The sequence below is a fragment of the Triticum aestivum genome, chromosome 2B (assembly GCF_018294505.1).
Source record: "Triticum aestivum cultivar Chinese Spring chromosome 2B, IWGSC CS RefSeq v2.1, whole genome shotgun sequence".
Classification (NCBI taxonomy): domain Eukaryota; kingdom Viridiplantae; phylum Streptophyta; class Magnoliopsida; order Poales; family Poaceae; genus Triticum; species Triticum aestivum.
In genome coordinates, this window is record NC_057798.1 from 205,328,183 (window position 1) to 205,353,729 (window position 25,547).

At 44.1% G+C, this 25,547-nt stretch overlaps 1 protein-coding gene across 1 annotated transcript; it reads left to right on the top strand.

Annotated features, from left to right (window-relative positions):
• The first annotated feature begins 11,573 nt into the window (after positions 1–11,573).
• Positions 11,574–16,468, top strand: LOC123041068 (mitotic checkpoint protein BUB3.1). The gene is made up of 9 exons (XM_044463769.1): positions 11,574–11,822; positions 11,948–12,087; positions 12,446–12,528; positions 13,588–13,851; positions 15,251–15,326; positions 15,571–15,651; positions 15,732–15,810; positions 15,915–16,015; positions 16,114–16,468. The coding sequence occupies exons 1-9, from the start codon at positions 11,670–11,672 to the stop codon at positions 16,178–16,180; spliced, it is 1,044 nt and encodes a 347-aa protein (XP_044319704.1). The 5' UTR covers positions 11,574–11,669; the 3' UTR covers positions 16,181–16,468.
• The last annotated feature ends 9,079 nt before the right edge of the window (positions 16,469–25,547 follow it).

Sequence of the window (25,547 nt, forward strand, 5' to 3'; positions counted from 1 at the left end):
GACCCTTGAGAGAGCGACTCCCAAGGGAAAAGTAGGTGGTGGTGAGGCAAATGGTAAAAGTCAATGTTGGGCCTTGCTGGACAAGTTTTATTCAAAGCGAACTGTCAGGGGGGTCCCATAAATCACCCGACCGCGTAAGGAACGCAAAATCCGGGAACATAATACCGGTATGACGGAAACTAGGGCGACAAGAGTGGAACAAAACACCAGGCATAAGGCCGAGCCTTCCACCCTTTACCAAGTATATAGATGCATTAAATAATATAAGAGATATTGTGATATCCCAACATAATCCTGTCCACCATGGAGAAATATTCAACTTCACCTGCAACTAGCAACGCTATAAGAGGGGCTGAGCAAAAGCGGTAACATAGCCAAACAACGGTTTGCTAGGAATGGTGTCAAAGGTTAGAGGTTCATGGCAATATGGGATGGCTTGATAAACAGGTAATAGGTAGCGCAACATAGCGATAGAACGAAGCAACTAGCATAGCAATGATAGTAGTGAGATCCAGGGTAGCGGTCATCTTGCCTAAAATCCCGCAAGGAAGAAGAACGAGTCCATGAATAAGACGAACGGATGAAGCCGAACCAACCGTAGACGAACGAATCCTCACGATCGCAACGAAACGGGAACTATCGAGAAGAAGCGCACGACATGGTAAACACACCACACATGAACAAGACAGGATGCACAACAAGCATGATGCATGACAAGGCTACATGAAGCTACTCATGGCAAGAGATGATGCAAACAAGAACAACACATCAAGGCAAGTTTAAATGAGGCCGGGAACAACATATAACAATTCCGGTAAGTCCTCATATGCAAATTTCGAAATTGGTCCAGAACTGAATAAACCTTATGTTCAAGTTGTTAAACAGCAAGTTAAGATGCACCAAGAGGATCTACATGAAATTCTAGTCAAGTTACATATAAAGTTCATTAGATTCGGAGCTACGGCCTAGAAGATATGAGCAAAATAAGTTAAGCATGGCATTGATGCAAAATGCACCCAACATAAGCAAACACCTCAAAACAAGGATGCAACATGATAATATGAAACTACATGCAAAATCAAGCAAGTTTTATATAGAGCACACTCAAAACGGAGCAACGGTTCAACACATACACTCTATACAAGTCATAGCAACAATCTGTCCATAACATCAACTAGGCATCTTACAAGCATCAAAACAACATGCTACAGTACCAAAATATGAAAACAAAAGGCATGGGCATGAAGTACAGGTAAAGCATAACAAAACATGAACACTAAGCTATCTCCAGAAAACACTAGATCATGCTCCAAAACACATGGTAAGATTGCAAATAATAACAGTTTCAGACTTTAGCAGAAATAATATCAGGTTGCAATGTTTAGAGCTATCAAACAACATGTTACAGGAACTTCTCGTGGCAAACAAAGGCATGGCATGAATCTACTAAAAGCATAGATCAAAAGACCCTTACTGACCATGAGCCAAAAGGGCACAGAAAATATGATGGCACCCATGTAAACATGGCAAGTTATATTACAGATTTATACATGGCAGGAACAAAAATAAGTAGGCATGTTCGTGAGCTTGAACCACTCACCACAGAGCAATACATGGCATGGCAAGGCACCCAACAGTAAGAAGGCATGTTTATGAAGCTAAGCATGGCAAGAGCAAGTTCATAGGATGCATGGATCACTAGGAAAACACATGGGAACTAGTGAACTTAATGTTAACAGGCTGACAGCAACATTTTCAAGCAACTTTAGAGCAAGATTACAACATGTTCCAGCAGGCTGTAATTGCAACCAAGGGTATGAATGGATATATCATGATATGTAGATCAAAACATGTTTATAGAGCATCTCCAGATTATGCACGAAATGACTAGTAGAAGCATGTTAACATAGCAACAAAATATAACAGAATCTGTCAAGAAAACAGCAACATCAACTACTCTACTTAGCAAGCTTGATACACTCAACACACAACTCACAAAAATACATGGTTAACACCCCTGGAAAGATGGCATGGCATAGATCAACATACATGTAGATATCAACCTCATAGGATGCACACATCAAACATGGCAAAAATGATAAATGAGCAAGTTATAACAATTTCAGCAGGTTAACATCAACATGCACTCTTCCAACAGCATTTCAGGCATCAAGATGAGCTCAAATGAAAATGATGCAATGGAATGAAATGAAGTACTTGTTGAGGCGAACAATTTGACATATTACACGCACGAAACGGAGCTACGGGTGCGAAGATGTGATGCAATGAACATGCAATGATTATGCAAAATTTTCGGGACTTAGGGAAAACGAGATCAACCTTCGAAAGAAATGGATCTGAGATCTGGGGCTCGGGCACAGATGCCGAGGCGGGCCGGGCTCGCCGGAGTTGGCGATGGGGAGGCGGCCGGCGAGGGAGATGGCCGGGGGAGGCGCAGCCGGAGGGGCGCCGGACGACGGGGACGGGGCGGCGACCGGCGGCGGCTCCGGCCGGCCGGGTCACGGGAGGACGCGGCGGGGCGGCGAGGTGCACGCGCGGCAGCGCGGGCTGGCGGAGAAGGCGGCGGGGCCGGGGCGCCGGGAGGCGACGCGTGGCGGCGCCGGGACGGAGCGGCGGCGGCGCGCCGGCGGCGAGGTCGGCGGGCGGGCGGCGGCGCGGATCGGGCCCGCGCGGGCCCCGGATGGGCTCCGCGGGCCGGCGGCGCGGATCGGCGGCGGCGGGACAGGTGTCGGGCGCTGATTGGTCGAGCGGCGGTGGCGGACGCGTCCGGTCGGGTCCGGACATGTCCGGCGCGGCGCGGAGGAGAAAATTAGGGTTTGGACTGCGGGATTTCGGGGAGGAAGACATATTTATAGGTAGAGGGAGCTAGGAGAGTCCAAATGAGGAGCGGTTTTCGGCCACGCGATCGTGATCGAACGACCGAGAGCATGGAGGGGAGTTAGATGGGTTTTGGGCCACTTTGGAAGGGGAGTTGGGCTGCAACAAAAGAGGGCTTTGCGGTTACCCGGTTAACTGTTGGAGTACCAAACGACCTCCAAATGGCACGAAACTTGACAGGCGGTCTACCGGTGCTATACCGAGGCCGCTTGGCAAACCTTGGGCCATTCCGAGAAAGTTTAATACCCGCACAAGAGAAGAGGCAAAAAGGGGAATGCCGGATGACGTAGAAGCGCCGGATTGCAAAACGGACAACGGGGAAAAGGCTCGGATGCATGAGAGGAACACGTATGCAAATGCGATGCACATAATGACATGATATGAAATGCAGATGATGACATGGCAAAATGCAACACGCAAGCAAATGACATGGCAACGACGGCGAATAACTGGCAGACACCTGGCGCATCGAATCCGGGGCATTACATTCCATCCATTTTTTTCTTATTTTTTGTGTTTTATTGATTTCTCTTTGTTTTTCCTATTTGGTTTTTCGATCTCTTTCCCTGATTTTTTCTTGATTTCTCTCCTTTTATTTCGCTCTCTTCCTTGATTTTTTATTTTATAAATACATATTATGGTGAACATTTCTTAACAAATAATAAATAATTTTAAGATACATATTGAATATTTTTAAAATATATGTTGAATATTTTTTGAATACATGTTTGTACATTGTCAAATGTGAAGGAAATATGCACTAGAGGTAATAATAAAAGTTATTATTTATTTCCATATTCATAATTAATGTTTATCTTTCTGTGCTATAATTGCAATTATTCTTGAGTCTGCAATAACGGCAACGCTCGGAAGAAAACTCATGTGGATGTGTGAAAAAATAAATGGTTGGCAGACCTCCCTCTATACTTCATTCATCCTAATCGTCAGAGTGAACAAAAGATCCCCATGTCAAAGTATTAGAACAGATGATCCTCATCAACATCGAGAGTTTGTGGTGTGTGTTCTCGGACCAAAAAAAACCAAACAAGCATACCTTTTCTTTAATGGAGTATCTTGGGTATGGTAGTCCCTCTTATTAGCTCGATGTTCAATCAGCATTATGACAAAACTTGGATGAGTTGGAAACTTGTCTCTTTCTCCTTGGACGGAAGGATAAGCTTCCTACCTTCTAGAAATATCCCTCGGCTAGATAGAATGGATATCCATTTGTTTTTTCTAGAAATAACCCTCCCTCGTAATGGGGCTAGTAGAGAAGCATCTTTGTTCCTGGACTTCTTTGCTTTTGATTTTGGAAGGGCTCCGTTCTGATACCGGCTTTCTTAGTTACGAGCTAACTTTCGCTGACTTCATCCTTAGTGTAGTCTCAGTAAATACTTCAAGACAAAGTGCCTTAGCCTAGTCTATATCCACAGGTGATGTGCCTCCATACCGACACCGTACCCTTTGTGGACAGATAAGTTTTTCTGTAACCTTAGCTTTTCTCTTTTCCGAACTGTTTTTCCAATTCTTAGTATTACTTAGAAGAGAAAAAATTCACCATAGGTCACAAAACTTGAGCCGGCTGACACTTAAGTACCACTACTTCAAAATACCCGAAATACAGTCCATGTACTTGCGCAGGGGGTTCACTTTGGTCCGTATATACGAATTGAGCTACGTATTTGCTGACTTGGCCAAGTCAGCCGTTGCCAGCTATGCTTTGACTGCCACTTGTGCAGCACCTGTCCACTTGTGCGTTAATAGTAGATGGCTGGAGGTTTTTTTTGCAAATGCGCGCACCACCTGGTCGGACCGCACCCACCTGGTCATTAAATGTCCCGCACCTGGTCGGACCGCACCGGTTCGCTCCTGTCTCCTCCCTCCTGCAACCCCTCTCTGCTCCCGCAACCCCTCTCTGCTCCCGCACCAGTTCTCTTTCTCCTCATCGTCGCTGCCGAGGTCGGACGTCGTTGGCGTCGACGACGGCTCCATGAGCACGTCGTCGGACGCTGAGCCGCCGCCGTCCGCGCCGTTCGGGAGGGGCCTGCGCGACGTGCCTCTTGCTCCTTCGCGTCACCGTGATGATGCCTCGCCGCCCCTGTACGGTACGTCGCCGTCGCCAGCAGCTCCTTTGCTCGATCTGTGCAATTTAGCTCCCGTAAAGAGTTCTTGGCCGCATCAATTGCGCGTAGGAGCTAGGGTTTGGTAGTTTGTTCTAGTCTCTGACGGATTGGGTGTGGGGTGGTAGGGTTTTAGCAGTTTGTGAAGATCTTTCTGACAGGCCAAAAATAGGGCTGCTTCATGGGGTGTTTGCAGTAGGATCTACGGTTTGGCCATGTTTGCAGAAATCTGGAGTGGTTATGGTTCTTTCTCCCCCCAATTTTTCATCGGTCCAGGGGTCTAGGGTTTAAGCAGTAAAGTTTGCTTTTAGTGTCAGAGTGTTAATTGGTCCAAAAATTGTTGTAATTTGCAATTACATTGTGTCAGATTGACCAAAGATGGTTGCTTTTCGACCTGTAAGATCATACATTTGTTAATTGGGGCCATGAATCTCTGTTTTTCTTTCTGAAATGTCTGAACTTTTTCAACTTGATTGTTTTGCAGGTCACTTAAGCAACCAATTCTCTGTTGAGGTCATACATGATGGCTACTTTCTGTGTGCTGGCAAGCATAGGGGTTATCACAAAGGTCACTCCATTTGGTATGATTACTGTGACATAGATAATTGGACACCTGATGTTGTTGCCAGTCTAGTGGAGGAAATTGGATATGAGTTTGAGGGCAGGATCAGGGCTTATTGGTGTGTTCCTGGGTTGACAGTGTACAAGAATGGATTAAGAGAGATTAAGATGGGAGACAACACTATGACAGAGAACATGAAGGATTGTGTTCTTAATGGGAATCATTTTCAGCAAATATTTCTTGATCATGATGAGAGCCTGAGATCATATATTTCTCCTGTTCCTGTTCATTCTGATGATGAGGATCCTCCATTTGCCAAATTCAGTGGAAGTAGGCCAAAGAAAGAGCAAGTGCATGATCAAGAGCATGAGGAGCAAGAAGAGCAACAACAGCAAGAGGAGCAGGCTGAGCTCACTGTAGTGGAACAGGAGCTGGCTCAGCATGATCAAGAGCATGATTCTGATCAAGAGCATGAGCAAGATGAAGCAGAGTCAGAAAGTGGAGCAGAGTCAGAAGAAGATGATTTCATACCAAGTCCACCCCAGCCTGGAACTACTTACCTTTCATCTCAATTTGGGTTTAGGGCAAGGAAATCTTGTAGGTTTTTGAACATGGATGCAGCAGACACAGTAGTGCAGGATTCAGATGAAGATTATATTCCACAAATTGTTGATTCAGACATTGATCTGCAGGATGATGATGACTTGTTTGACAAACATGTTGATTGTGAGAAGGGCAAAGGACCAGCAGTCCAAGAAGAAGTTGATGATCCTACTGAAGATGTGGATATTTGTCTGCCATCCTCTGATGAAGATAAGGTGAAGCTGAATTTCAAAAGTTTTAGAGAGGAAGACCTGACTAAACCAAAGTTTCAAGTTGGCCAGACCTTTGGATCTGTTGAGTTCCTTAGGAAAGCTATCAAAGAGTACAGCTGTCAGGAGAGAGTTGACATTAGGTGCCCTAGAAATGATAGGAAAAGACTGAATGCCATTTGTGAAGATGGGTGCCCTTGGACCTTGTCTGCATCATTTGATGGGAGAATCAACTGCTTTATGATCAAGAAATACAACCCAAAGCATACATGCATAAAGAAATGGTGTGTTAAGTCATTCACTGCTCCTTTTATGGCTGGAAAATATCTTGATTCTTTCATAGCAGATGAAAACATGAACATGAAATTTTTTGCAAGGGTGGTTCAGAAAGATTGGAACATGACAGCAACAAGAAGCAAGCTTAGAAGGGCTAAGAGGTTAGTGAAGAAAGTTATTGAAGGAGATGAGTTGGAGCAGTACAACAGCATGTGGGATTATGCACAAGAATTCAGAAGATCAAACCCAGGGAGTTCTTTCTATGTGGGTGTCAGTAATGGCATATTTGCAAGTTGTTATTTCTCTCTGGATGCCTGCAAAAGGGGTTTCATGCAAGCTTGTAGGCCTGTCATTTGTTTGGATGGATGCCACCTGAAGACAAAGTATGGAGGTGTTATGCTGTGTGCTGTTGGCATGGATCCTAATGACTGCATTTACCCTCTAGCTTTTGCAGTTGTTGAGGTAGAGAACACTGACACATGGAAATGGTTTCTGTCAAATCTGAAGAGTGACTTGGGAATTGTAAACACAGACCCATGGACTATAATGTCAGACAAGCAAAAGGGCCTGATCAAGGGAGTGAGGCAGCACTTTCCTGATGCAGAGCACAGACACTGTGTTAGGCATATATGGCAGAATTTTCAGCAAACACACAAAGGAGATGTTCTTAAAAACCAGCTATGGAAGTGTGCAAGGAGCACAACACCAGAACTGTGGGCTGCAAGCATGGAGGAAATGAAGGTCATAAGCCTAGAAGCATACAAGTGGCTTGAGCAGCTACCACCCAACACTTGGGTTAGGGGCTTCCAAAGAGAATTGGTCAAGTGTGATATCCTTCTGAACAACAACTGTGAGGTTTTCAACAAATATATTCTTGAGGCTAGGGAGATGCATCTCAGATCAATGATTGACAAGATCAAAACACAGCTCATGGTCAGGTTCTACAACAAAAGAAAAGAGGCAGAGACCTGGCCTGGCTCAATATGCCCAAAAATTAGGAAAAGAATTGAGAAGAATATAGAGCTGTCAGCTACATGCATGGTTTCAGGGGCTGGTGATGGCATCTTTCAGGTTGACAACAGGAACAGGACATACATTGTTGACCTGAAGGAAGAAAGTTGTACATGCAAAAGGTGGGATCTTAGTGGAGTTCCATGTCACCATGCAATTGCATGCTGCAGACATGAGAGGATTGATCCTGAGAGTTTGGTGCACTCCTGTTACAGTATAGAAGCATTCAAGCTAGCATACAAACCCATTATCAAGCCTTGCAGAGATAGGAGTGAGTGGCAGAAGATGAATGGCTGTGAAATCAAGCCACCTGTCTTTGAAAAAAAAGTAGGGAGGCCTTCAAACAAAAGTAGGAGAAAGCAGCCTTATGAGATTGAAAAGAAAGATGGAACCAAGGTGATGAGCAGACATGGAATCACAATAACATGTTCATACTGCCATGAAACAGGCCACAACATCAAAGGATGTAATCTCAAAAAGGCTGGCATTTTGCCAAATCTAGCAGAGAGAACAACAAGAAGGGGTCCAAGGGCCATTCCTGATGATGTGTCAGATGATGAAATTGTTTTGGCACAACAAGATGATGGCCAAGGTACACAGGAGGAGGTTCAGGTCACACAAGAGGATGGTCAACTTACACAGGAGGAGGTCCATGTTGATGGCCAAGTTACACATGAGGAGGCCCATGTTGATGGCCATGATACACATGAGGAGGTCCATGTGATGCCATGATACAGATGATGAGGTCATTGTCACACAAGATGATGGAGCAGATGCACCAGTTGTTTTTCAGGCAAATTCTCCACTTTTGTCCCTTAATTTTGACCTCTTTTGTCCAGTCATTTTTGTTGTACTGATGTTTCATGTGATGTTTGTTTTGTACAGGTGCAGGACTTTGGATTTACAATGCTTCATAGGATGCAACAATCCAGACCTGTTCCTAGAGAAGAACCTGAAATCATTTTGCCAGATTCCTCATTCATCTCAAATGCAGCCAGTTCTCACAATGCAGCACAGACAACAACAGCTACAAATGAAGGCAACCTGACCATGAAGTTGCTGCAGATGAAGAGAGACAAAGAAAGACAGATGGCAGCCAGGAGAGATGCAACACTTGAGGCCATGAATGAGATGGCAGAGAAGAAAGCAGAGGAGGCAGAAGCAAAAAGGCAAGAAATTGCAAGGAGGAAAGCAGAGTCTTCACAAAGAAGAAGAAGAGCAGCACAAGAGAAGAAAGCTTTGGAATCTGCAGCAAGGAAGGAAGCTGCAGCAGCAAGAAAAGCTGCATTGCAAGAAGAGAAGGAGGCCAGAGCCCTTGAAGCAATGGCAGCTAAAGCAGAGGCAGCACTGAAGAGAAAAGAAGATCAAGAAGCAAAGAGAACTATGGCAACACTAAAGAGAAAAGAAGATCAAGAAGCAAAGAAGATACAGCAAGAAGAGGCCAATAGATTAAGAGCTGAGCAGAGGAAGCAGGCAGGACCAAGTGGACATGTGCCAAAGAAGCCGAAGAGAGTGAACATGTTTGATGAGTTTAGATGATTCAGTGCTTTTGCACTTGTAATTTTTTGGCCAAAAACTTGAATGAGACTCTTTGAAACTGTTGGAGTTGGGATGATTCAATGCTTTTTGCACTTATAATATTTTGGCAAAAACTACAATGAGACTCTTTGAACTGTTGGAAATGTGAAGATTCAGTGGCTTCATACTGCCATTCAAAAGTTAAACTGTTGGAGTTCAAAACGAAAAGAGAACTCAAATGAAAACTGTTGGAGTTCAGTTGCTTTATTATTCAGTTGGAGTTCATTGATTTATTCACTGTTGGAGTATAGATAATTAACTGCATAAAATTAAAAAATTAAAACAAAAAAGGTTGGCCTGGTGTCGAACCCAGGACCTATGGTGTGATAAACAGGGTGCAATGCCAGTGTGATAGGAACGGTGCTTTGCTCAAGTGTTACTTGACAACCTACTTAGTATATTTCCACTCCCCTCCAAACTACTTAACTGAATTTTTACAGTTCATGAATTCAGAGTTATCTAAATTTTTATAGTTGACCGAATTTAGTTTGCAAAGATATCTGAATTGAGTTTGAAAAGCTAACAGATTTTTTTACAGTTGTCTGAATTGAGTTTGAAAAGCTAACTGATTTGATTATAGTTAACTGAATCTTAACAGTTGTCTTAAAGATTCAGACAAAAATTCAGCTAAGATTCAAAACCTTAGCAGCTACTTCTTTTGGAATTATTGCCTTATATAGCAACAAGAGATTTTTGGATTGTTGCCTTATATAGCAACAAGACTGCATCAACACCATTACATACCAACAAAACACTTTTGGATTACTGCCACTTTTGCATCAACACAGTTCAACACATATATAGCATCACAGCCAGTTCAACACTTATATAGCATCAACAGCCGATTCAACAGAGTTCAACAGACAAAAATTACAAATAACTTATGTGCTTAATATACAAGCACACCTAACAAACTAATATTTTATAACTTATATGCTGAAAATCTGTATATTTCAGCATACCTAACTACTGCAACTGCATCTTCTTCATGCCTTCTACTGCAACTGCATCATCTTCAGTTCTTCAACTTCTGGAGGCGCTCCGAGCGGCGAACCTCCATGTCAGCTGCCACCTTCCTCTTCTTCTTCCTTTCTTGCTGCGCTGCGACGTCCACCTGTGCTTGAAGGGCCAACACCACCTCCACCTCCTGCTTGACGATGTCAGGAACATCTGGAAGAAGCTCGACGTCAATGGGGTGGTGCTTGTCACCCTCCCTGGCGACGGGCACCACCATCTGGACCTCCTGCTCGGGGACGACGGGCGCCGCCACCTTGGCCTCCGGCTCGTCGTCAGAGAGGACAATCACCTTCGGCTCCTCCCAGCCAGTCAACCAGGACGAGTCGGCAGTCCGACCAGGTGCGGGACGTTTAATGACCAGGTGGGTGCGGTCCGACCAGGTGGTGCGCGCATTTGCAAAAAAAACCTCCAGCCATCTACTATTAACGCACAAGTGGACAGGTGCTGCACAAGTGGCAGTCAAAGCACAGCTGGCAACGGCTGACTCGGCCAAGTCAGCAAATACGTAGCTCAATTCGTATATACCGACCAAAGTGAACCCCCTGCGCAAGTACATGGACTGTATTTCGGGTATTTTGAAGTAGTGGTACTTAAGTGTCAGCTAGCTCAAGTTTTGTGACCTACAGTGAATTTTTCTCTACTTAGGAAAACAACTCTGTAATTTCATAACCTTAACCAAACCGAGGTTGTCATACTTTTTCCCATCAGGCCTAGTGGTCTTTCGTCCCTTCGCCTATAGGCGGCGGCTTGGCTTCGCTATCGCTCAAGTGTTTTAAGTCTTTGAGCAGTCAAATGAGCTAATCTCCTGGGAATGAAATGCATGTCCTGCTAAGCCCAAAATCTAATGTGCTTGATTTGGAAGTAGACCACTCTTTCACTGCGCAGGATTTTCTTTTAGTCTGTAGCCACCCTTTTGCCTGCTAATGACATGATCCGGGTATTCTATCTGCGGTTGAAAAAATGAACATTTCTTTAACTTCACATATAGACTGGATTAGAAGGATCCATTATCCCAAAATTAAAATTCATTTCTTGTTTCAAATATTCAATTGTCGCATACCATATCTCAACAGATTGGGGTAATTTTTCTACCGCACGTACAGTGATTTCGCTGAATTCACCATATAAGCCGCCGATTCGGACCATACAGCCAGCCCAAATCCAAAGCCCAGCTAATGCTAAATCTAGCCCATACGACGGCGGGTCGGGGGTTCCTCCACGAAACTGGCATTCCTCCCCGAAACCGTTTCCTCTATAAACCCCGCGCTCTGCTCCACGGCTCGTTCGTCGCGGGTTCAAAATTTCGGTCCCCACCGCATCCTACCTACCGCAAACCCCAGCACCCAAAGCTACCCAGAATCGCCACCGCCGCCTCCTCCTCCTCCTGACCCCGCCATGAGCGCGCCCGCCACCGGCCAGCCGCCGGTCGACGCTGGCGGCGGCCGCATCGGGTTGGGCAGGGAGCTGGGGCACCCGCCGAGGGACGGCGTCTCCAACCTCCGCTTCTCGAAGCACAGCAACCGCCTCCTCGTCTCCTCATGGGAGAAGGTTAGTTCACAAGCCTCGCGCGCCTCCCACTTCCCCGAGGAAACGAAACCCTAGCTGCTCGGTTTGATCCGTTGGGTTCTGTGCCTGCGCGGGCTTGGCTGTGCGTGCGCGTTCGCTCCTTCCAGGCGGTGCGGCTCCTGGACGTCGATGCCGCCACCGACGCGCTGGTGGGGGCGTTCCCGCACAAGAGGCCCGTGCTGGACTGCTGCTTCCACGATAACGACTCCTCGGCGTTCAGCGCCTCCAGCGACCACGTCGTGCGGAGGTGAGGTGATAGGGATCACCTATTCATCTTCCCGTCCCGTCTGATTGGTATTTTGCTTAGCGATTCTGAATGAGTGGTTGGGGACGCGGTACAGTTTCGCACCATAGCCCCGAACAGAGGCGGAGCTTTGGATTTCAGAAGTGCATTTCTGATGTTAAAATGGGTCCGTAGGAAGTAGGGTGGGACATGATTTTAGTGGATTTCAGACCCAAATGCCCGCAGCATAGGCAATAGCATATTTATTCAGCACGGTTAACTGAATTTAAATTTCTGTTCGGTCAGATCATTCGTACAAATCGAAGCTCAACTGATGACCTGTATGTTTCGGATCTGTTTTGTTGTACTACATATAATGCAGGCTGTCCTTTAGTTCCAAAACTAGTTATCGCTTGGGAACCCATGATGGTCCAGTTCGCTGTGTGGAGTACTCCGATACTACAGGTACTTGCTTAATTACTTTTGCCTGTTCGCTTTTGCTGAACAGTGCTATTGTGTTGTCAAACTTCAGTTTCTGAAGAACATTGCTAATTTATCATCAAAACCATGTTTCGTGTTGCTAGAGATGGGTTAATTAAGTTAAGAACCCTGTCAATCTGACCCCCAAATTGTAACAGTTCAATGGATCTCTATGCTAAGCGAGTTCATGCTTTATTTCTTTCGGGTGTTGGTTTGGAACTATCATAATAAGCTTCATATAAAATACAGCCATCTTCTGTTACCGTGCAACAATACTGATTTTTGGGTATATTTTACTTATGTTTTAAGATAGAGTATTTAATAAATATCCACTCCATGAACTTACTTATGATATCCATCTTCTGTTTTTATGCTTAGTTCTCTGTATTGTTCATCTGCCATCATTCAATAGTTGTTCCTAAATCCCAATATGAGAAACTGAAAGAGCCTAGATGATATCTGTTGAATGAACACTAGATAATCTAGGAGGATAGCTACCTGGTGGGTCTTGGCTTTATCAATAGACATGCGATGCTGATGAAGACTATAGTAGACAGTGGTGAAATATGGCCTTAAGTATTCAGAAGTCGTAATGTGGGCAGTTAACGTTTGAAGTTTACCACGTTTGTCCTTTGTTGTGTCAAATATATATTCAGTTTACAAGTCCTACATCTCTAGAAACATCCAAATCATGTGATCTCTACATTTATGCGACTAGCATCTACGGTATTATTGTCTCTGACCCAAAATACCTGTAGTAGATAACCTGATGTCTTATACTATTGTCATCTGGTTGTGAACTCATGTGGATTACTAGATGAGAGTCTTAACCGAATAGGTCAGGTGAAAATTTCACCCTACCAGACAGCCTAGAGACTTATAGTATGTATGACAAATTAAGAAAATCAAGCATATTGGTTACAGCATCGCACGTACAATGGCTCTGGCATTTCCTGCACAACTATAATTCATTAATAAACAGATAATTTTTCACTCTTAATAATAACATTAACCATAATATATTTGTGTCCTGTCTTATGCCAGGTCAAGTAATCACTGGAAGCTGGGATAGGACTATAAAGTGTTGGGATCAAAGAGGTGCGACTGGGCCACAATATACACTTATTGGGACACACACCCAACCTGAACGTGTATACGCACTTTCATTAGCAGGACATAAGTTGGTTGTTGCAACAGCAGGAGAGCATGTGAATGTTTATGATTTGCGTAATATGTCTGAGCCTCAGCAAAGGAAGTCTTTTCTGAATTCTCAAACACGCTGTGTTGAGTGTTATCCAAATAAAACTGGTAAGACGTTCTTATGATAATTCTGCCAATATGCATTGATCAATATTCCTGCTAAATACCACTGGCATGAATTGAACCTTATTTTTGTTGATTTGTGTAACATACAAAAGATGTACTAAGTTGTAATAGAATTTACCTTTCTTGTTTGGCATGAACCCTTCTTGTTCATTTGGAAAGGCACCATGAGAAATGTTATCTTGTACTGTTTCTTGAATCTTATAAAAATTGGTACATGATTAACTTCCTTGTGTTAATGCATGGTCAATAGATAAATATCTTGAAATTTCATGGAACCATATATCATTTTTGTGTACCAGTGGGTTGATAGGTTGTTTGAGATTCATGCAACAATGTTGTTATCAGTTTTTGTATAGATTATCATTTGGCTCCATTGCTTCTTAATCTACTTGATGCTTGACAAGTATGGTCATTTTGTCTTATGGTTATAGAATTTCCCATTCGGTTTGTAACTTTCAACGGTTCAAGGGTGTGGATGATTTATGATCTTTGATTCAACTATTAAAGGTGCAATAACAGGTCAACCCGTTGGGAAAGTTTGAACTTCTACTGTTTCCTTAATAATCGTTAAGATTTAGCTTCTCGGTGTCTCTTTCAAGATATGATTTTCCAGCAGTAGAGCTTAGAAAACAAGTCTATCTCATAATGAAAGATTCACAGCAAAGTCTGAATTTAAGATATCCCTCCAGTCTCATACTATAATGCTAACGCCTTCCGTCACTATCTATATTGATTCAGAATGAGATATTTGCAACTGATCTCAATTGGTTTCGTCATTGTTCTAGTGCTCCAGCGCTATGTTGACTATGGACGCCTTCTATTTCTGTCTAGTCCTCGTGGGTTAATGGTTGATCCACATTAATGGTGTCATCCGTTCTGTGTTACATCTGACTATGTTTTTTATTTTTGTTTTGGACCTTCTCTTACCTGACATTCTAATTCCGTTGGCAGGATAATATTAATGGTTATAAACAGTAATCAACATTGGTGATATATTTTCAGTTTTTTCTAGGGCTCTAGCCTTGTACTCCCTCCGTTCCAAAATAGATGACGCAACTTTGCACTAACTTTAGTATAAAGTTAGTGCAAAGTTGCGTCATCTATTTTGGAACGGAGGGAGTATAAGTTTAGTCCTACGTTTGAAGATACTACCCATGGGCAATGGGTGGTGTTGAAGTCACAACATAGCATAATCAATACTTTTCTTGCAAAGGGAAGTTCAATAGTTTTTTGAGTTTGGAGTATTCATCCTCAAACTAGCTGTAATTATCATCGTCTTGAACTCTAATCTCTAGTGCATATTTCTCATTTTATTTCTTAGGCCTCTTTACATTCAGCAAAGTGTCCTTTAATTTAATCTCTATTTTTGACCTGTATGTAGGATTTGCTTTGGGTACTACGGACGGACGAGTTGCAATGGACTTCTTTGACCAATCTGAGTCTAGTCTCGAAAAGAGGTATATATATACTGTGTTGCAAAAGGATGACACCTTTTCTAAATAGCTAGTTTATTAAAGATAAGGGCATTGACATTGCTCTCAATTGGCTCCTTATTCTACATAAGGTCACTTGTGTTCCACCTTTATACCTTTTTTTAGGGCATTGTTCATTGTGTTTGATATAGCTAACCACTCATGCCAAGCGGTTCCACCTTTTTATACCTAGCCTTATGGTTTTTCATTGCCTGTTTATTTTTGTCAGGTATCGTTTCAAGTGCCATCGATTGACCGAGGACAGAGGGAGGGTTGCATATCCTGTTAATGCAATTGCATTCCACTCAGAGTACGATGTCCCTCATCTCTCTCGCACTCACACCGTCATCAACTTTCAGTTCCTTTAATAGCCTAATCTAACGTATGCAGACATGGAACGTTCGCCACGGGCGGATGTGATGGATTTGTGTACACTTGGGATGGAGAAAAGAAAAAGAGATTGTTTCAGGTTTTTCTTGCCCCGCGATTTATCTGCCAAACAAACTAATCCTAATTCTGTGTCAGGAATTCAGACCTCGGGATATCTGATTTTTTTTTCTGTTCCGATTGCAGTCCCCCAAGTACCCAACCAGCATTGCTGCTCTGTCTTTCAGCAAGGATAACAATCTGCTCGCTGTTGCATCCAGTTACACTTACGAAAGGGGAAAAGTAGAGTAAGACCAAAATTTTGCTATACAATAGGAACATTCCCCTATCATTCAAGGTAGAACCGCCGAACCGTCAATTTAACCGCCAGTTTTGCACTTTACAGGAATGAACCTGCTACTAAGATCTTTATCCGCGATGTCAACGAAGTGGAAGTAAAGCCGAGACACTGATGATTGAGGTGCGCTTTCTTCGACAGGTTGCTTGTTCCCGCTTTAGTTCAGAGGCTCACTGGAGTATGAGACATACGCACTTAGTTTTAGCTGAAACTGTGGATTCGTTCTAAATACTTGATACTTGATACAAACCTGGGTTTTTTACAGTAGTACGTACAGTTTTACGATCACTTGATGGTATAGTGGCGGTCCAATTGTACAGACATTCCAAAGATAGCTCCCATTTGCACCGAAAGTTGTAATCTCTCGAACAAAAGTTGCAAATCCGTCGTCAACTGGTTTCACCCTGGCATGAATGTTGACTCCAATCCAATCATGTGTAGTTTGCTCTCTCGAGAGCTGAAAGAAATCAGCCCATTTATGACAGATCCCACTGGATCGAACACACTGGCACTATATTAGTATTATGAGTATGCAACAACATAAGTAGACAGCGACTGGTGGGGATTATTCTCCGCGGAGACGATTAGGGGAGCACCGCGCGGATCTGCTCCCCAACCAAGTGCACTTAAGCGTCCGTAATCGAGCATGTGGGGGGGTCGATCGACGCTAAGCTAAACTAAAGTAGCAGGCCAGCATCTCATTTTCTAACGAGAGAATGCCAGTGCATGTACATTGTACCAGTAGTAGTATAATTCTGCGTTCTGCGCTGATCCTACAGGCCACATCCGCACGTCGAGAGTGAGTGGCACAGCTGCAGCCGATCCGCTCCCTTTGTTTTTGTTGTGTGGTGTAATACACTGGGGCGCCTGTATTATTGCCCGAGGACGAGGGGATCACTGATCAGCGATATACATATACTGGAGCGCAACTAAACGGGAGCTGAATCATTGGGCCTCGATCGGGCGCCATTACTGTCGCCGCGCTGCATAAACAAGCACGTCACTGCACGTACGGGGTAGCAGTACCTACTGTCTGTTTGTTTTGCCCACACGTTGCTTCACGATTCTGCTCAGACTGGCCAAGTGCGTGCTTTGTCTGTGGATTAACCTGGCGGTGACGTATCTAGGCTAATCACTAGGGTGGGATATGATCATTCATTGCCGAGGATACGTGCTTTTTGTGCCGCTGGTGTTTTGCTTGCGACATACTACTATGCACGAAGTGTTAAAAGATTGGATATCGCAGTTTGATCGAGATCAGTTGGGTTTAAAGCGGTTGGTGGAATGGTCGGTTCGTTGACGATAATCGATCGGAACTGATCCAAAGCAGAGATCGCATCGTTCGTTTGCAAGATTTTGTCTACACGTGCGGTAAGACCAGGTAGCAATACCGAGGAAATGTTGTTCCTGCTGGAAGCCCAGCGACGCCTGCATGTCTGATTACTGATCATTCCTGACAGCACTGGCTGACTTAGCTTTGCGACCGGGTACGTCCTTTAGAACGTGCAAGTGACGACATGTAACTTCTTCGATATGTACAGGAGGACTCAATTGGACTCAATTTTCATTTTTAGGATTTCAGCTACCTCAACGCGTAGTTTTTTTTTTTTGAAACAAGGCAAAAGATTTGCCATTTTCATTGAATAAGAAGGAGTCTTAGGGGTCTTGGCCAAAGGCCAAATACAACGTATCACTCTCGCGGCAATGATATTACACAAATGTTTCGCACCGGCCAGACACCATAGCGCCGTCTCGTCTTTGATTCTAGCTACTAAAACCCTAACAGGCACTGCGACATTACGAAATACCCTAGCATTCCGCTCTTTCCAAATTTCCCATGAGACGAGCAGCATAAGGCAGGTAAGCGGTCGTCGAGATTGCGTCGTGTTGGAAGCGGTGGCGCTCCACCAGCTCTTCACCGTGTCAACCATGGCCCAGTTCTGCGGGTGAATGTCATGAAGGCCAAGCCACACTTTAATCATGTTCCATACTCTAACCGTGTAGCGGCATTTGAAAAGCAGATGAGCCGCCGATTCCTGGACTTGCTTGCACAGGGGGCACATGTTGCAATTAGGCCACCCTCGCTTCTGAAGCCGGTCTGCCGTCCAGATTCTATTGTTGATGACTAGCCAAGTGAAAAACTTGCATTTGGTGGGGGGGGGGGCAAGTTGTCCAAACAATTTGAGGCAAGTCCGAGTCAACTAAACCGAGAAACTGCGCACTGTAAGCCGTTGCTGCAGAACAGTGACCATCCTTGGTGAGCTTCCAAATGATGGAGTCAGGCATGTCAGGAATTAGCTGAACATGAGATAGCTTCTCCCATAGGCTGACAAACTCATGAAGATGGTTAACAGTCATGCCCTGAGAGATCTTCACCTGAGACACCCAAAAATTGTTGAGGAGCGCTTTCTGAACCGTGCAATTCCTTCTTTGTGACAGCTCAAATTTTTTTGGTGCAATGTCCTTGGGTCGCAAACCATCAAGCCAAGCAGACTCCCAAAAAATGGCACGTGTACCATCGCCCACGACGACTTTTGTGGAGGCCGCAAAGATGTCTCTATCCTGTCGGTCGCACGGCGTCCCTAATCCCACCCAAGGCTTGATCGGAGTAAGCAACTCACCCCAGAGCCAACGAATGCGCAGAGCAGATGCAAACTTTTTCAGATTGAGAATGCCAAGGCCACCATGAAGTTTTGACTTACACACTTGCTCCCAAATAATTTTGCATTTTCCACCGGTGACTTTGTCACATCCAGCCCACAAGAATGCCCGTCGGAGAGCATCAATCTTGTTCATCACCTCAACCGGGAGGTTCAGCGCCGTCATATAATAGATAGCAATGGCCGTAAGCACGGATTTGACCAACACAACACGTCCTGGAGAGGCAACGTGTTTACCCATCCACGGTGCCAATTGGGCTGCGATCTTGTCTTCAAGCGGTTGATAGTGGATTCTTTTCAAATTCTTGACCGAGAGAGGTAGGCCCAAATACTTCATTGGGAAGGAGGTACGGCTAGCCGGGAAAGAGTGTAAGATGTCCACCAGGTCCAGGTTCTCACAACGAATAGGAGCAACCAAGCTTTTGGTACAGTTCGTGACCAAGCCAGTGACTTCCCCAAAACTCTTTAGGGTGCGGGCAAAGAACTCAACATCCGTCTTGATGGGGGCAAGGAAAACGGTTGCGTCGTCCGCGTAGAGGGAGGCCCGAATTGCCATAGCCTGACCATCGAGGGGGTGCAGTTTTCCTTGGGCGGTGGCCTTCTGGAGGATTAGGTGTAGCGGATCAATCGCAAGCACGAATAGGAGAGGGGAAAGCGGATCCCCTTGCCTCAGACCACATCCGTGCTTGATGGGGGCCCCTGGAACCCCATTAAGGAGAATACGAGAGGACGCTGAAGAAAGCAAAGTCGAGATCCAGCCCCTGAACCTCGGAGGAAACCCAAGGTGGTTGAGCAAGTCGAGGAGGAAGTCCCATCTAACCGAATCGAATGCCTTTTTGATGTCGAGTTTGAATAGGAGTGCAGGGGTCTTTTTGCGGTGCAGGCGTTTCGCTAGGTTGCGAACATACATGAAATTATCATGAATGCATCGTTTTTTTATGAAAGCACTCTGAGCCTGCGAGACAAGGTCATCCATGTGTGGCGCAAGGCGGTTGGACATCATTTTGAAAATAATCTTGGCAATGGCATGGATAAGACTGATGGGGCGAAAATCTGTGATGTCATCAGCACCATTCTTCTTAGGGATCAAAGCAACATCTGCCGAATTCAGCCAGTGAAAATGGGATGCATGTAGATCAGAGAAATGATTGATGGCACACATAATGTCCGCCTTGATGATGCTCCAGCATGCCTTAAAGAACGCACCGGAGAAACCATCCGGTCCAGGGGCTTTGTCTCCTGGCATGGAGAACACAGTAGCCTTCACCTCCTTCTCTGTGATGGCGTTGTCCAGCTTATGAAGATCACAATCAGGGGTATGCAGGATCCCCCAATTGAAGTCTATGTTGCGCGAGGGGGGCTTTTTGGCAATGTTTTTGAAGTGCCGGTGCACGATGTCCTCTTTGTGAGCATGTTCCGTAGCTCAATGCGTAGTTGCATTCTCCAGCACTTGACTGGACTTATACAAGGCAGAATTTCAAGCAATATTCTTCCCACTATTTACTGGCTTCATAAAGCTACTATAAAAAACAACTGCCAAAAATACTGGCTACATAAGCTGAAATTCAAATTTGTTTGTGTCGTCTTGCAAAAGACAGTCGTTCGGATAGACCAACGCTGGTCGTCTAGGTAGCTAAATTATCCCCGAAACCTGCGTCAGCCTAGAGCGGCTTGGGATGACTCGTCAGACCACCGTGGTGCCGTACGTGGATGGTGGAGTTCGGCAGCCGACGGCCCCCCGTGCGGGGAAGGCTCTCGTGGCAGGTGAGGTGTCTCCCGCCATGCAGCACCTGGAGCGCCCACAGCCAATAACGTGCCGGCTCCATCAGCAACTACCACTGCGCCACGTCACTAGCACACGGAGCATACGCGGCTGGGGGGACTACAATATTCCGTGACTTTGGTCACTGTCCCGGCAGTTGATCGCCGGCTTGCACCCTGGGCCGCTCGTGGTATCTCCGGCCGCTCGCCGCGTGGCAGGTGCCGGTTCGGCCGTTCTGTGCGTCGCCGTGGTTCCCAAATAGTTTGCCATTTGCGTTTGATAGGGGCAAGCAAGATTGCGAAGCTCACATTCAATAATTCTACACTTACGGACAATAGCTACAAAACTCTCTTATCGACTCTTCCTTGACCAATCTCTCGTTAATTTCCCCCCTTTATTGCAGGGCGGATCCCTTTTCTTCTCCAATTATATGATGTCCTCTCATCCGGTAACAAAAATTCTGTAAGTTTTGCCCGTAATGTAGCAAAGCTCACATTCAATAATTCTATCTTACAGACAATAGCAACAAAACTCTCTTACGGACTCCTCCTTGACCAATCCCTCATTAATCTCCCACCCTTTATTGCAGGGCGGACCCCTTTTCTTCTCCAATTATATGATGCACTCTCATCCGGTAACAATAATTCTGTAAGTTTTGCTTGTAAATGTAGCAAAGCTCACATTCAATAATTCTACACTTACGGACAATAGCTACAAAACTCTCTTACGCGCTCCTCCTTGTCCAATCCCTCGTTAATCTCCCCCCTTTATTCCAGGGCGGACCCCTTTTCATCTCCAATTATATAATGCCCTTTGATCCGGTAATAAATTTTTTGTATGTTTTGCCCGTGAACGTAGCAAAGCTCACATTCAATAATTGACTTACGAGCAATAGCTACAAAACTCTCTTACGGACTCCTCCTTGACCAATCCCTCGTTAATCTCCCCCTTTATTGCAGGACAGACCCCTTTTCTTCTCCAATTATATGATGCCCTCTCATCCGGTAACAAATATTCTGTAAGTTTTGCCCGTGAATGTAGCAAAACTCACATTCAATAATTCTACACTTACGGACCATAGCTACAAAACTCTCTTACGGACTCCACCTTAACCAATCCCTCGTTAATCTCCCCCCTTTATTGCAGGACGGACCCCTTTTCTTCTCCAATTATATGATGCCCTCTCATCCGGTAACAAAAATTCTGTAAGTTTTGCCCGTAACGTAGCAAAGCTCACATTCAATAATTCTACCTTACAGACAATAGCTACAAAACTCTCTTACGGACTCCTCCTTGACCAATCCCTCGTTAATCTCCCACCCTTTATTGCAGGGCGGACCCCTTTTCTTCTCCAATTATATGATGCACTCTCATCCGATAACAAAAATTCTGTAAGTTTTGCCCGTGAATGTAGCAAAGCTCACATTCAATAATTCTACACTTACGGACCATAGCTACAAAACTCTCTTACGGACTCCTCCTTGACCAATCCCTCGTTAATCTCCCCCTTTATTGCAGGACGGACCCCTTTTCTTCTCCAATTATATGATGCCCTCTCATCCGGTAACAAATATTCTGTAAGTTTTGCCCGTAATGTAGCAAAGCTCACATTCAATAATTCTACCTTACAGACAATAGCTACAAAACTCTCTTACGTACTCCTCCTTGACCAATCCCTCGTTAATCTCCCACCCTTTATTGCAGGGCGGACCCCTTTTCTTCTCCAATTATATGATGCACTCTCATCCGGTAACAATAATTCTGTAAGTTTTGCTTGTGAATGTAGCAAAGCTCACATTCAATAACTCTACACTTACGGACAATAGCTACTAAACTCTCTTACGCGCTCCTCCTTGTCCAATCCCTCGTTAATCTCCCCCCTTTATTCCAGGGCGGACCCCTTTTCATCTCCAATTATATGATGCCCTTTGATCCGGTAATAAATTTTTTGTATGTTTTGCGCGGGAACGTAGCAAAGCTCACATTCAATAATTGACTTATGAACAATAGCTACAAAACTCTCTTACGGACTCCTCCTTGACCAATCCCTCGTTAATCTCCCCCTTTATTGCAGGACGGACCCCTTTCTTCTCCAATTATATGATGCCCTCTCATCCGGTAACAAAAATTCTGTAAGTTTTGCCCGTGAATGTAGCAAAGCTCACATTCAATAATTCTACACTTACGGACCATAGCCACAAAACTCTCTTACGGACTCCTCCTTGACCAATCCCTCATTAATCTCCCCCATTTATTGCAGGACGAACCCCTTTTCTTCTCCAATTATATGATGCCCTCTCATCCGATAACAAAAATTCTGTAAGTTTTGCCCGTAATGTAGCAAAGCTCACATTCAATAATTCTACCTTACAGACAATAGCTACAAAACTCTCTTACGGACTCCTCCTTGACCAATCCCTCATTAATCTCCCACCCTTTATTGCAGGGCGGACCCCTTTTCTTCTCCAATTATACGATGCACTCTCATCCGGTAACAATAATTATGTAAGTTTTGCTTGTGAATGTAGCAAAGCTCACATTCAATAATTCTACACTTACGGACAATAGCTACAAAACTCTCTTACGCGCTCCTCCTTGTCCAATCCCTCGTTAATCTCCCCCCTTTATTGCAGGGCGGACCCCTTTTCATCTCCAATTATATGATGCCCTTTGATACGGTTATATTTTTTTTGTAGGTTTTGCCCGTGAACGTAGCAAAGCTCACATTCAATAATTGATTTACGAACAATAGCTACAAAACTCTCTTACGGACTCCTCCTTGACCAATCCCTCGTTAATCTCCCCCCTTTATTGCAGGACGGACCCCTTTTCTTCTCCAATTATATGATGCCCTCTCATCCGGTAACAAAAATTCTGTAAGTGTTGCCCATGAATGTAGCAAAGCTCACATTCAATAATTCTACACTTAAGGACCATAGCTAGAAAACTCTCTTACGAACTCCTCCTTGACCAATCCCTCGTTAATCTCCCCCCTTTATTGCAGGACGGACCCCTTTTCTTCTCCAATTATATGATGCCCTCTCATCCGGTAACAAAAATTCTGTAAGTTTTGCCCGTGAATGTAGCAAAGCTCACATTCAATAATTCTACACTTACGGACCATAGCTAAAAAACTCTCTTACTGACTCCTCCTTGACCAATCCCTCGTTAATATCCCCCCTTTATTGCAGGGCGGACCCTTTTCTTCTCCAATTGTATGATGCCCTCTCATCTGGTAACAGAAAATCTGTAAGTTTTGCCCATGAATGTAGCAAAGCTCACAATCAATAATTCTACATTATAGACAATAGCTACAAAACTCTCTTACGGACTCCTCCTTGACCAATCCCTCGTTAATCTGCCATCCTTTATTGCAGGGCAGACCCCTTTTCTTCTCCAGTTATATGAGCCCTCTCATTTGGTAACAAAAATTCTGTAAGTTTTGCCTGTGAATGTAGCAAAGCTCACATTCAATAATTCTACACTTATGGACAATAGCTACAAAAATCTCTTACGGACTCCTCCTTGACCAATCCCTCGTTAATCTCCCTCCTTTATTGCAGGGCGGACCCCTTTTCTTCTCCAATTATATGATGCCCTCTCATTCGGTAATAATTTTTTTGTATGTTTTGCCCGTGAACGTAGCAAAGCTCACATTCAATAATTCTACACTTATGGACAATAGCTACAAAACTCTCTTACGGACTCCTCCTTGACCAATCCCTCGTTAATCTCCCCCTTTATTGCAGGGCGGAACCCTTTTCTTCTCCAATTATATGATGCCCTCTCATCCGGTAACAAAAATTCTGTAAGTTTTGCCCGTGAATGTAGCAAAGCTCTGCAACATTAGCTAGTGGCACTCTGTGCTCTCCTTTATCATGTTTTCTTAAACTTTCAGGCAGATTACTCATTTTACGGTTGCTGAACTATGATACAATTACTTATTTTATGTATAATCCAATGCTCAAGAGTTCATCCATTTCTTTGCCCTTCTTGGAAACACGTTGTTTTTTTTGCTTAAGATTGCTTGCTAAGAATTTTGGCCATTTAGAGTGGAATTACGTTTTTTTCCTGCACTTTCACGTAAAGGGTTGCAAGGTCATTTTATATATCATCTATGTATACATCTTTATGTTGTCTTCTCTATGATTGTTATTGGCCAGGCTTTTGTGGGATTTTGAAGTAGTAGAGGTATTACGCAAGGCTATCCCCTTTGTCCCTATCTTTCTGTTCTTGCAACCAATGAGCTTTCTTTGGCTCTATAGGAGGCTATGGAAAATAATAATCTTGCAGTCATTTCTCTTGGACCAAACTGCCCTTCTAATTACTCTTTGCTCTTGTTGACGGCTTGATTATCAATGGCAATTCTTCTGTGCTTGAGGCTACTCAAATGTCTCATCTTACATATTCAACATTTTTGTCGTGACTTCGGCTAGACTCCTAACTTGGACCAGTTTGTTATGACATTTTGTGCTAATGCCGACCCAAATCTTATCACCCATATTAAAATTTGGACAACACTAATGCCCACACGTGTGGCGGGAGCCAAACCTGCCCACACGCCCTATAACACACAGACTGCGCCACGTCACCGCATGCATGCATGTGGGAATCTTTTTGGATTTTAAGTTTTTAAAATGTTTTATCTCTTAAATGAAAAATCCGATTGAAGATCCATTTTCACCATTAAATCACTCATGACGAGATCTTCGAAACTAGATCTCATATCAATATATTTCGACGAATTTTTTTGGGGGGGTTAAAAGTTGCCATGTCTATTGCACATGAATTGACATAATGTTTACACTGAAGTTGCCATGATATATTTCAGCTATTTTCTTCTACATTTAAAAGTAAATTTTGACATATTATAAAACTGGGAATTAAGAAACTAGACTTGTCATGAACCATAAACTAAAATTACCATGATACATGCACTTAAAATTGCCTTGGTTCATACAAAAAATAAATTTCATGATCAAAGTACTGGAATTGCCATCATAAAAAAACTAAAATTGCCATGCTCTACAAACTAAAATTGTCACATGGAAACTTTAGTT